Source organism: Labeo rohita, chromosome 15 (assembly GCF_022985175.1).
Source record: "Labeo rohita strain BAU-BD-2019 chromosome 15, IGBB_LRoh.1.0, whole genome shotgun sequence".
In the NCBI taxonomy this organism is placed as follows: domain Eukaryota; kingdom Metazoa; phylum Chordata; class Actinopteri; order Cypriniformes; family Cyprinidae; genus Labeo; species Labeo rohita.
In genome coordinates this window covers 29,704,160-29,717,240 of record NC_066883.1, presented here as the reverse complement: position 1 = coordinate 29,717,240, position 13,081 = coordinate 29,704,160, and the positions used below count along the sequence as shown (strand labels likewise).

Below are 13,081 nucleotides of genomic sequence, written 5' to 3'. Positions count from 1 at the left end.
ATAGATAGTGGGATAGTCTTACAGATTCGAAACAGGGATGGCGTTTCTGTGGGTGGCAGAAAATGACAATTTTTAAGTGGCATGGAACCATGGAATAAAATAATTTTAAAAAAGATAAATTTGATTGACTTTATTCTTGCAATTCCGAGATTTCCTCTCAGCTCAGAATAGGAGTTTATATCCCACACTTCTGGCATTTTTTCCCCTCAGAATTGAGTTGTAAAGTCCGAAGTCTAAAGAGAAGTCAGAATTGTGAAATAAAATAAATAAATGTTATGTAAAAATGTTAGTAGTAATAGGTTTAAATAGTATTTCATGCTTTAACTGTAGGGCTAATACAATACGTCCCCTATGAACAGCATATGTGAATTAGGGTGACCACCTGTCCCCCCTTGTCCCGCACATCACGTATTGAGAAAATGTCCCGGATTTTCATCAGTCTGTTGGTTTTTAATGATCATATTAAGAAAACGTCCATGCGTTCTTTTGGCTTTTTAAGAAAGCTTTTTATTTATTCTTTTTGCGGCTTAATTTCCGCGCAAAGGATTTGCCGACCTCATCAAGTGATCTAGAACCACCGACAGGAAATGGTTGAGCGCACACGAAAAAAACTTGATATTCTCCATGCATTTTAACCAATTAAAAAAAAATCGAGGCAGCCTTCAGACGCGACTTTCTTCTTATTTTAATAGCTCATTTGATGCGGTTTCTATGGCGTTCTTTTAATGATGCGCAAGCACAAATCTCTCACAGGTGGATTCTCTTAATTGCACTAAACAAAAAAAAAAGACGCACTTTCTTTTGCTTACATGTGCATGCTCAGAAACATAAATCAGCGCGTATGACAATGGATGTAATCAGTATTCACATAGCATGACAGTGGAAAATGTATCTATCTCACACGTGTCCCGCATTGTCCCGCAAAATCACATCTATGTCCCGCAACAGATCTGTTGCCAAGTGGTCACCCTAATGTAAATATATTTTGTAGACCTGTTGTTTAAATCAAATTTATGCTTTAAAAGTACAGTAATCATAGCAGTTTTCATCCATAGTATGTCTTTAAACGTATGCATTTAGCTTCAAATGGTGTCTTTGATTACAGTATTCTATAAAAATTATTTGCATTTTGATTTTGACATAAAAAATAAAAATAAAAATTGTTTTTTCTCTTATTCCATGGATTTTACCCCCCGTTACACATTTTTGTGGCATGGTAGGAACAACAATTCTAAGCCTGTAGATTCTAAACCTCATTTTATTTTATTTTATTTTTTTAGTACTTTTTACTTTGTTCTTTCTCCAATCAGATTACAGGAAAGGAAAAGCCTCACGATCCAGCATGGTCCCCTGCGATGCAAGCGTATGTGATTGTACAGTTCCTGCTTTTAGTGGATGTATATAACAACTTGTTAATGAACCAAACGGTAGGTAACTTTTCCTTTTTTTCTTTTTTTAAAACGTTCACTGTTAAAGTCGCCATCAGATTTTCCCAGAACTGTGCTCCACTGAAATGCCAAAGCTATTATTTGTGTGCCATCTTTCATTGTCATCTTTAAAAGCTTTTAATTTTCTGTGTGGCTAATGCTACCTCGCGAGGTCTATTATCAGCCTCGCTCTCTCTCTCATTATCCTAAATGTTCCTCTAATAATAAGGCATTTTACTAGCTGAGTATAGACAGAATACTTTGATGTAATCTTTGTCTATTATTTTTCAACCCCCCTTTTAAAAACATAGAGATGTTCAGTTGCCCTTGTCCGTTATCCTTGGAAGTCCACGTTCCCCAGGCATAGTTTTGGTTTGCCAGAAAGCGTGGCCCCACCCTGCCTCCCTGCTGAAATGAAACCGCCTGTTTTCCTGTGATTCCTACCTCTGCGGTGCTCCCTTAGTTGTGGCTCTCGGAGAAGTGTCCCCTGGATCCCTTTCCTTTTCTCCACCAGCCAATAAAACAGCCGGTTGGTGGTCCAGCAACCAATACAAATGCTCTGACCACTTTCCCAGCCTCTGGAAACCTTGCTTTTGCATCAGTCACCTTTTCCAAGGAAAATAACAAACCGAGGCCTTCGGGTTTAGCAATAAATAATGTAGAAGTGTGTATTTATACCTCGTTTTCCGTTTGCATTCAATTCAATTGACAAGTTATGCTGTTAACAGAGCTGCTTAAGAAGGAAAATATTCATTTTCAGTCATCTTTCAGTTACATCATCCGTACAGGGGTATCAGTCCTGCTGGATGTTTGACTAACTGTTCATTTTGGAAGGTCTGTGCAGTGACCTCTGCTGAAATGCAAATTTCGGAAGATGTTTTCCCCCTTTTTTCCCCTCCTCTGCCCTCTTGCTCTGTTATTTTTGAAACTGGATATGGAAAGGCTTTAAAAATTAACCAATCAAAACAGATTTTTTTTCCCCCTTTTTGTTAATTGTTGAAAAATGAGCCAGCGCTTCAGGGCTGAGGTCTGGGATCTGGATTTTATCTGGTGTCGCACAGGAAAAAGTCTGTAATTGTTTGCTGGTGTCATATCAAAGACGTTATGAGGTCAGTCACCTGACTTAACCGCAACTGAGTACAGTGGGTTAGCCAGGTCAAGAAAACCTCATTAACATCGTTCCTTGTATTAACAGCAAATTATCACCAGATTATGATTTCAGTGTAAATCCATCCATAGACGTGTGCCAATTTAGACATAGATGATACTTCCCTAATGGCCGGGCCTTGAATTCTTGGAGTGTTGTGATTGTATTACTCAACTGTCCTGACACCCAAATTGGTTAGGTCAATTTTACTCCGCTGTGTTGCTTGCAAAATTATTTGAGTAAGACTTATTATTATTGAGTAAGACGAAAGAAAGTTTTTGAAATCATGACCTAAATTGTTTCCCTCACAGGACAAAATGTTTCACTGTCAAACCTTGCCAGTACTTCTCAGATCTTTGAGAAAAATGTATTACTTACCTAACACTGTATTACGTATCTCTCGCCTGCAGATACTCTCTGAGATGACTATACTTCTTTTGACTGCCTGCGTATTACTTTCTCTAACCTCTCTGGGCTTCCTGATTGATCAGAGGTACAGCTCTTATTGTATTTTATTTTATTTTTAAATAAATGTAATAAATTATGACAGTAAGTGCATTTTGGGCAAGCTAGCCCTTTAACTTAAAATGTATGTACACATGCATTTTAATTTTTTTTTTTTTTTTTTTTTTTTTTTTTATTTAAAATGGGCATGTAATTTATTTTAATTTAATTTAATTTAATTTAATTTAATTTAATTTAATTTTTGATTTTTATATTTTATTTTATTTTTAATTTAATAAAATAAATTATGACAGTAAATGCATTTTTGCAAAGCTAGCAATTTAACTTGAATTTTGCGTACACATACATTTAATATATTTTATTGTTTATTTTATTTTATTTGAACTAGGCATTGAATTTATTTTAATTTGATTTTACTTTAATTTGATTTCTTTTTTTTATTGTATTTTTAAATAAATAATATAAATTATGACAGTAAGTGCATTTTTGGGCAAGCTAGCCCTTTAACTTGAAATGTGTGTACACATGCATTTTAAATTTATTTTATTTTATTTTATTTTATTTTATTTTAGCCCTTTAGCTTAAAATGTATGTATACATGCATTTTAGATTTTATTTTATTTGAACTGTGCATGTAATTTATTTTTATTTCCATTTTAATTAAAATTAATTTTATTTAATTTTATATATTTTATTTTCAGATTAATAAAATAAATTATGACAGTAAATGCATTTTTTGCAAAGCTAGCAATTTAACTTGAAATGTGTATACACATGCATTTTATATTTTATTTTATTTTACTTGAACTGGGCATCTAATTTATTTTTAATTTAATTTTATATTGTTATTTAATTTATTTAATTTTATTTTTAAATTAATAAAATAAATTATGACAGTAAATGCATTTTTTGCAAAGCTTAACTTAAAATGTGTGTACACATGTATTTTATTTTATTTTTTTTATTTTAGTTATTTGAACTGGGCATTTAATTTAATTTAATTTAATTGGTTGTAATTTAATTCAATTTAATTTAATTTAATTGGTTTTAATTTATTTTATTTTAGTTTAGTTTAGTTTTAAATAAAATAAATTATAACAGTAAGTGCATTTTTGGGCAAGCTAGCCCTTTAACTTGAAATGTGTGTGCACATGAATTTTTTTTATTTTATTTTATTTTATTTTATTTATTAACTGGGCTTGAGGTGAACCTCAAATTTTTCCCAGTGACCCAGCTTTTGAAAATTGATTTACTGTATATACAAAGTAAATATGGATATTATATTAGCATATACTAAACAGCATAGTACAATAATATAATACATAAATAAATATGATAAATATGATTTATTTATAATGCATAAATAAATATGTGCCTTTCTTTCAGGGCTAATGCAGCTGAATTGGAGATGCTGAGATGTATTTTGATAATGGCTCTTCAGCGGTTTGGTTACATTAAGCCTCTGGTGCCTCTGTTGGCTTTTCCGATTGAAGTAAGTTTGTATTACAGATTTCCAACTTTCACTTAAGCACAAGACGCTTTTTGGATCATTCTCAAAAGATGCTGAAGAACACGATCATCAGGTTTTACACAAACTTGTGGACTTCATGCAGCTCGAAAGCTGCACAATAGAGAAAAATCAAATACTTGCAAATTTGCAAACTTGCAAACAGATTTTTCAATTAAGCTTTTCACTCAAATTCTTATGCTGAAATAGACGTATTTTCATTAGAGGGATCAGACTTGTGTATATGGGTTAAATGCATGTGTGTTCGAATGTATGTGTGTGTGTGTGTGTGTGTTTTGGATCTGGCACTGGGTCTCTCTGCACGCCTCAGTGATGTATGACTCCAGATGCATGGCCCAATTGACCATAAAATTGCTGTGTGTGTTTCTGGCACTTGCAGCGTGGGCCGTGCATCTCAGCTGACCTTTCATTAGCGCGCCACCTCTCTCTTCACGACCCTCCATCCCTCCCTCCGTCTCTCCTCTTCTCACCATCTCAGCTTTACGCAAAGGCAGTGTTTCTGGAATCAATTAAACACGTCTGCGGCTCGCCGTGGAAGACTGATTAGATTTACACAAGAGCTGAATTGCTCGTTTTACTGTGTGAGCGTGCATCTGTAAGCTCAGGTGCTGAAACGGCCACAGAACACTTTTACACAAAGTAGCGTCATATTTTTGTGCCCTTGTGAGCTGTACCCGTAGCCTCCACCTGATTTAATGTGTTTCTGTTGTAAAAGACCAAGGAAAGAGTTTCTCTTTGCCTGAAACTTTCCTTTACACTGGTCTATTTGCAGCAAAGCCATTATGACTCTAGAGAAACATTACAATTTGCTAAAAATTGCCCTGTCAGCTCCACACTCATCCTAGCTTTGGTTTATTTCAGGTAGTGGATGATATTCTAACCTTGTTTTTTCCATTTCGTGTTTTTCCACCCATCAAAGCTAATATTTGTCGTCCTCATTTCTCAAGGGCGAAACAAAAATTGTACCGCTGCAAAGACCCACCCCACTTTTTTTGAAAGTAAAGGTTAAGATAATATTATCAAGATCAACTTCACACAAAAGCTGCAGTCAGCAGCGCCACCGGCTTATCTTTTCGTAGCACCTGACACCCTCCAGCACACCACAGGAGAGAAACTCTGGAGCTTGGAGCCTGAATTAGACTGATAAGAGTATTAGCAAGTGTTTCAGGTGATTGGGCACATTTGTTTCCACTGTTAGTTCTCAAGTATCACTAGTGAATTGGGGCTTTTGGGTATCTTGGAAAAAGAATACTTTATATTGAACACTACCATTCAAAAGTCTGGGGTCATTTTATTTTATTTTATTTTATTTTATTTTATTTTATTTAAATAAATAAAATAAATTATGGCAGTAAGTGCATTTTGGGCAAACACGTGCATTATATTTATTTTTTATTTATTTATTTATTTGTACTGGACATTTATTATTTTATTTTATTTTATTTTATTTATGTTTAAAGAAATAAAATAAATTATTGCAGTAAGTGCCTTTTGGGCCAAAACGTGCATTATATTTATTTTTTATTTATTTATTTATTTATTTGTACTGGACATTTATTATTTTATTTTAATTTATTTATGTTTAAATAAATAAAATAAATTATTGCAGTAAGTGCATTTTGGGCAAACACATGCATTATATATTTGTATTTATTTATTTATTTATTTATTTATTTATTCATTCATTCATTCATTCATTCATTCATTTGTACTGGACATTTATTATTTTATTTTATTATTATATTTATTTTTTAAATAAATAAAATAAATTATTGCAGTAAGTGCATTTTGGGCAAACACGTGCATTATATTTATTTTTTATTTATTTATTTATTTGTACTGGACATTTTAATTTAATTTAATTTAATTTAATTTAATTTAATTTTATTTTATTTTATTTTATTTTATTTTATTTTATTTTATTTTATTTTATATTTAGCACTGCCATTCAAATGTTTGGGATTAGTCACTGCATTTTTTTGGTCAAAAATATAGCTAAAACAGTAACATTGTAAATTATTATTAGAAGCTAAAATCATTGTTTACTATTTTACTATATTTTAAAATGTAATTTATTTCAGTGATGGCAAAGCTAAATTTTTAGCGTCATTATTCCATTTCTTCTTACTATAAATGTTGCAAACAGTTGTGCTGCATAGTTTTTAATTTGGAAACTATAATGCACATTTTAAGACTCTTTGATAAGTAGAATGTTTTAAATAACAGCATTTTTTTAAATAAAAATATTTCATAACATTATAAATGTCATTATGGTCACTTTTTGATCAAGTTAATGTCATTGCTGAATAAAGTTTTCACTTCTTTCTTTCTATTAAAAAAAAATATTACTGACCCCAACATTTTGAATGCAAGTGAATATACAGCATTTTAATTTTTTAATAACTAATGTCCAGTCCATCCCTTTCTATTGTTCCTTGCTCAACATGTCTAAAACATGTGACCTAATCACTGCTCTAACATAAAATTTGTATTTTGATTAAAGACGTGTTATGCAGTGTTGGATAAAGCATTACAAGTAATGAAAGTTACGTAATCCGATTGCTTTTTTTTTTCAAGTAACTAGTAAAGTACAACGTTTTTGCTGCTGACCTAATTCAATCATACTAATAAATGACTTTAGATTTACATTTGCATGAATTTAGATTTAGTCTAGATTTAGATTTACATGAATAAGCCTGAGGCTTATTCATTTTACTTCTGGTATGAAAGGTCTTTTAATTTGCCAAAAATAGAACAGTTCATATTAAAAACAAACAAGCAAGTTCAGCCCAGATGAGAAAAAGTAACACAATAGTAATGTAATACATAACTTTCTAAAAAAGAGTAAGTAAGTAATGCAATTAGTTAATTTTGCGATAGTAGCACAGTATTGTAATGCATTGCTTTCTCCAAGACTGGAAATATGATGCATTACCAATTATGTTCGGTGTCTTAACACTGACATTTACATTGACATACTCAGTAACAATATGAAAATCGCCGCTCTTGATTTAAGAAGCCTAATGCTAATATATTCTGGAGCTTTCAGTGGGTTGCTAAGCAGGCTGCCATGGTGAACAGACCGTTCATTACAAGCCCCAGGAGACCCATCCATCTTGGACCTTGTCTCAGGAATCCCATTGAACTGATTTACAGAAAGTCCAGTGAGAGTCACACGAGGCTGCCACGACGCCCTTCACCCCGGCTTCAAAGCGCTCAGAGCCGGGCTGAACCGGGCTACGGTCTCTCAGCTTCATTTCAGAGAATTGGCGCTCGTTTGACTGCCAGAAGCAGTAGGGGGTTTCAGTAATGGGTCACCACTGCCACCTCAGCTCAGAATCATGGACGAGTGCTTGAACTGCTTAACAGGTTTTTTTCTGTCTTTGTGTGTGTGGTAAACCGATGTTTCTTACACAGTGGTTTAGGTATGGTGGATATTTTGTGAGTGATCCAGTTGTATTTTGGGAACCGAACTTTGTGTTCCACTTTTATTAGCTCCCTTTTTACATTTAACAGATTTATTTGCAATGCTTTCATGGTAAAATTAGCAAAAAATTTTGTTTTTGAAAGATATGCTCACCAAGGCTGCATTTATTTGATTAAAAAATACAGTAAAAACAGTAATATTGTGAAATAATATTACAATTGCATTACTAAAATGTAGGCGTCCACAGGTTGCAAACGCCCCATTGCTAGTCATACATCACAGAGGTGACAGCAGAGATTTAGTCCTGTTTGCTTTTGACCCAAAACTGCAGCTGCCCCGGAGACTCGACTCTGCTTATTAAACCCGAGTGTGAATGTGTGCTGCTCGTTTTAGCAACTCGGCATGTATCTTTATGTTTATTTCTATTGCTTTTATGTGTGAAAGAGAGAAAAAACTGAGGGAGACAGAAAGAGAGACACAACGGGTCATCTGAGACAGCAAGAGCCATAAAAAGAAGGGAAAAATTCTACATCAAAATGTACACATCTCATGTGTTTTTTCACTTAAAATACGCCCACAGAGGAAACTCTGAGAGGAAAAAGCCTCTCAAATTGATTGAAATATCTGCCAGTTTGTCATTTAACATTGCATTCTGGGATTTGTGAGGTTTCCTAAAGCTCTTAAGACAATTTCTCTGCAAAACTAAATAGACTCAGGTGGCAGTACAGCTCTGACTGAATGTATAGAATGAGGTAGTGTCTCAAAAGCATTTTTGCTGTCTCTAATATTGTTAGATTAGTGCCGGCTAATCTAAGCGCCTCTGATTGGCACGTTTCTAGCGCCAACTAATCTAAGCGTCTCTAATTGGCTTGTTTTCTGCACCGACCAATCTAAAATCTAAGCGCCTCTGATTGGCTCGTTTTCTGCACCGACTAATCTAAGCGCCTCTGATTGGCGCATTTTCTCCATTGACTAATTTAAGCGCCTCTGATTGGCTCGTTTTCTGCGCTGACTAATCTAAGTGTCTCTGATTGGCACGTTTCTAGCGCCAACTAATCTAAGCGTCTCTAATTGGCTTGTTTTCTGCACCGACCAATCTAAAATCTAAGCGCCTCTGATTGGCTCGTTTTCTGCACTGACTAATCTAAGCGCCTCTGATTGGCGCATTTTCTCCATTGACTAATTTAAGCGCCTCTGATTGGCTCGTTTTCTGCACTGACTAATCTAAGTGTCTTTGATTGGTTCGTTTTCTGCGCCGACTAATCTGAGTGTCTCTGATTGGCTTGTTTTCTGCACCGACTAATCTAAGCGCCTCTGATTGGCTTGTTTTCAGCGCTGACTAATCTGAGTGTCTCTGATTGGCTCGTTTTCTGCACCAACTAATCTAAGCGCCTTTGATTGGTGCGGTTTCTTCATTGACTAATTTAAGCACCTCTGATTGGCTCGTTTTCTGCGCCGAATAATCTAAGTGTCTCTGATTGGCACGTTTTCTGTGCCGAATAATCTAAGCGCCTCTGATTGGCTCGTTTTCTTCGCTGACTAATTTAAGCGCCTCTGATTGGCTTGTTTTCTGCGCTGACTAATCTGAGTGTCTCTGATTGGCTTGTTTTCTGCACCAACTAATGTAAGCGCCTCTGATTGGTGCGTTTTCTTCATTGACTAATTTAAGCGCCTCTGATTGGCTCGTTTTCTGCGCCGACTAATCTGAGTGTCTCTGATTGGCTCGTTTTCTTCACTGACTAATCTAAGCGCCTCTGATTGGCTCGTTCTCTGCGTTGATTAATCTAAGTTTCTCTGATTGGCTAGTTTTTTGCACCGACGAATCTAAGTGTCTCTGATTGGCTCGTTTTGTGCACCGACCAATCTAAGTGTCTCTGATTGGCTAGTTTTTTTGCACCGACTAATCTAAGTGTCTCTGATTGGCTTGTTTTCTGCACCGACCAATCTAAAATCTAAGCGCCTCTGATTGGTGCGTTTTCTGCACTGACTAATCTAAATGTGTCTCTGATTGGCTTGTTTTCTGCGCTGACTAATCTAAGTGTCTCTGATTGGCTCGTTTTCTGCGCCGACTAATCTGAGTGTCTCTGATTGGCTTGTTTTCTGCACCGACTAATCTAAGCGCCTCTGATTGGCTTGTTTTCAGCGCTGACTAATCTGAGTGTCTCTGATTGGCTCGTTTTCTGCACCAACTAATCTAAGCGCCTTTGATTGGTGCGTTTTCTTCATTGACTAATTTAAGCGCCTCTGATTGGCTCGTTTTCTGCGCCGACTAATCTGAGTGTCTCTGATTGGCTCGTTTTCTTCACTGACTAATCTAAGCGCCTCTGATTGGCTCGTTCTCTGCGTTGATTAATCTAAGTTTCTCTGATTGGCTAGTTTTTTGCACCGACGAATCTAAGTGTCTCTGATTGGCTCGTTTTGTGCACCGACCAATCTAAGTGTCTCTGATTGGCTAGTTTTTTTGCACCGACTAATCTAAGTGTCTCTGATTGGCTTGTTTTCTGCACCGACCAATCTAAAATCTAAGCGCCTCTGATTGGTGCGTTTTCTGCACTGACTAATCTAAATGTGTCTCTGATTGGCGCATTTTCTGCGCTGACTAATCTGAGTGTCTCTGATTGGCTCGTTTCCTGCACCGACTAATCTAAGCGCCTCTGATTGGCTCGTTTTCTTCGCCGACTAATCTAAGCGCCTCTGATTGGCGCGTTTTCTGCGCCAACTAATCTAAGCACCTCTGATTGGCTCGTTTTCTGCATCGACTAATCTAAGCGCCTCTGATTGCCACATTTTCTGCGTCGATTAATCTAAGTGTCTCTGATTGGCTTGTGTTTGCACCGACTAATCTAAGTGCCTCTGATTGGCGCGTTTTCTGTGCTGACCAATCTGATTGGTGCATTTTCTGAGCTGCACGTTTTCTGCACTGACTAATCTAAGTGCCTCTAATTGGTGCATTTTCTGCACTGAGTAAAGCAGCTCTGATTGGCCAATGCATTCCTTATGTTCAACGTGTTTGATTGGTTATAAAGCTCAATGCTGCAGAAAACAGCACTTAAAAGCAATCTGATGTAGTGTGAGCAAATCTAATTTTAATTGCGTGAATTGATACTTTTCATTCATTTTTTTTAACATTTCATTTTAATCGCAACAGCCATAACACATTGTTTAATAGTGCATGGGTATTTTTTGCCCCTTTGTCTTGAATGTCTTGGACATTTTTGTACATTTTCGTGGTATTTTTTCCACAAGCCCTTGAGATTTGAGAGGTTACAAGAAAATCTGAAATGCTGATATTTTGAATAAGGGTAAACTACATGACTTAAAATTGCATTGACATTTGATGGGAGGATTCAGGTAGCATGAGGTCAGGAAGCACAGGGCCATGCCTTTCCCTTCGTTTGTCTCGTGCTCTCGATGTCTCTCTTCTCTCAGAGGGAAACAGCTGTGCTGCTCCTAAGGAAACACTGGTTATTTCCCATTGGAGAGGTAGTTCTGATAGATAGAATATGATTTTGGACTCTGTTTAGAGCTCGGATGCAGTTTATGGTCTAGAACGCAAGGAAGGAGGGGCAGTTAAGGTTACAGCTTTTTGGAAGAATGTCACTTTTGGCCTGTTTCCACAGTGGCTTCTGTGAACCCCAACTCCGAATGCATCATGGGAGATTCTTTGGCCACATGCTTGACCTATTGGCTTTAATTCTTTTGTGTGTGTGTGTGTATGTGTGTAGTATATTCTCCTGGTATGTGACATTTAGGTCTCTCACAATTTATCACTTCAAATAAGACTTGTTTTGACTTATGGAATTTATAAAAATAAATTTAGTGCACAGTGATATTGTAACAAAATCATAGAATATATCTGTTGTTACAGCCTCTTATATGGGGTTTACATTTTTTACACAAATAAATATTTTAGAAACTTTTCTGATTTAACATGTAAATATGAAAAGCACAAAAAAAATTAGACTTGAAAACTTAAATGTGCGTTACTAGAGGTACATAATTAAGAAAATTAAGACATTTTGTAATGAAATGTAATGAATGTTGCAATGGATGATTTGTAACCTATAATCAGCCTTGTAATATTAACCTATTTGGTGTTTAAATATAAATATCTTGTTTTCCGCAGGTCTTTCTATTAATCTCTGCAGTCTACTGGAGTCTCCAGTGTGTGAATCAGCGAACCAACAGGATGAAGAAACAAAACTAGATAAGACATCAACAGCAAACAACCTCATACTGATGCATTACACACAAGCTGTTTACAATTCAATGTCCTGCATCAGTGACATCTTCCATGCATTTAACTGTGAGATTTGTACTTTTAATTTTTTCAAAAAACCGCTGCTAAGGCAAAGTCTTCACACTGATTTTGGTTTGGCATTGAAAGAGATGCTATAAAAATAGCATGAATTAAGATATTGTAAAGATGATAGTGAGACGTAGCTCTTAAAATGGTACTAACCAGCTTAAAACATGCATAAATACAAAAGGTATGTATTAAATGTAGCTTTATATGCATGCATACTATTATTTGAAATGTGTCAAATAATGCAGATACAACAACTAGTGTATTTTTAAGAATTGTGTAAAATTTTACGTTTGTCATACTGGACAGACAATACCTGACCTCTTACTGACAACATGATGGACCAACATGCTTTCAGATATAATTTTAACATATAATATTCTATAAGCTATATATGTTGTATTTTAGGACAATTCTTTTGAACAACTCGGTCTGAATAAACCAGTAAAGACTGGCTGGTGTGATTTCATGTAATTGTACAAGTTACCACCAGGTGGTACTAGCAGAACCCCTACAATCGTGTCCCCATTTCATTCAATAGCCTACATGTGTTTATTGATCATTTCATTGCTCTTTAACAGGGTGAGTTTCAGTGAAAAGCAATTACACTACCTCTGTCATATGACAAGATGTTACGATTAGTTCAAAGAAAGCTTTTGTTATATATATATAATTATTATTGTAAATTAAGTTAATAAGAACATTAATAATATTTATAAATGAGAATGCCTGGTGTATTTTTAAAAACTAAACCACAATTTGTGTATAATTGGGTATAATA

The 13,081-nt window shown here is 35.3% G+C and overlaps 1 protein-coding gene across 1 annotated transcript in view; it reads left to right on the top strand.

Annotated features, from left to right (window-relative positions):
- agmo (alkylglycerol monooxygenase) overlaps nucleotides 1-12,754 on the top strand; it is a 42,645-nt gene extending 29,891 nt beyond the window's left edge. Inside the window, exons 10-13 of the mRNA XM_051129606.1 lie at nucleotides 1,311-1,427; nucleotides 2,985-3,067; nucleotides 4,426-4,531; nucleotides 12,121-12,754. Coding sequence (XP_050985563.1) covers nucleotides 1,311-1,427; nucleotides 2,985-3,067; nucleotides 4,426-4,531; nucleotides 12,121-12,201 — 387 coding nt within the window. The 3' untranslated portion in view covers nucleotides 12,202-12,754. The remainder of the gene's footprint in view (nucleotides 1-1,310; nucleotides 1,428-2,984; nucleotides 3,068-4,425; nucleotides 4,532-12,120) is intronic.
- Nucleotides 12,755-13,081: the final 327 nt, after the last annotated feature.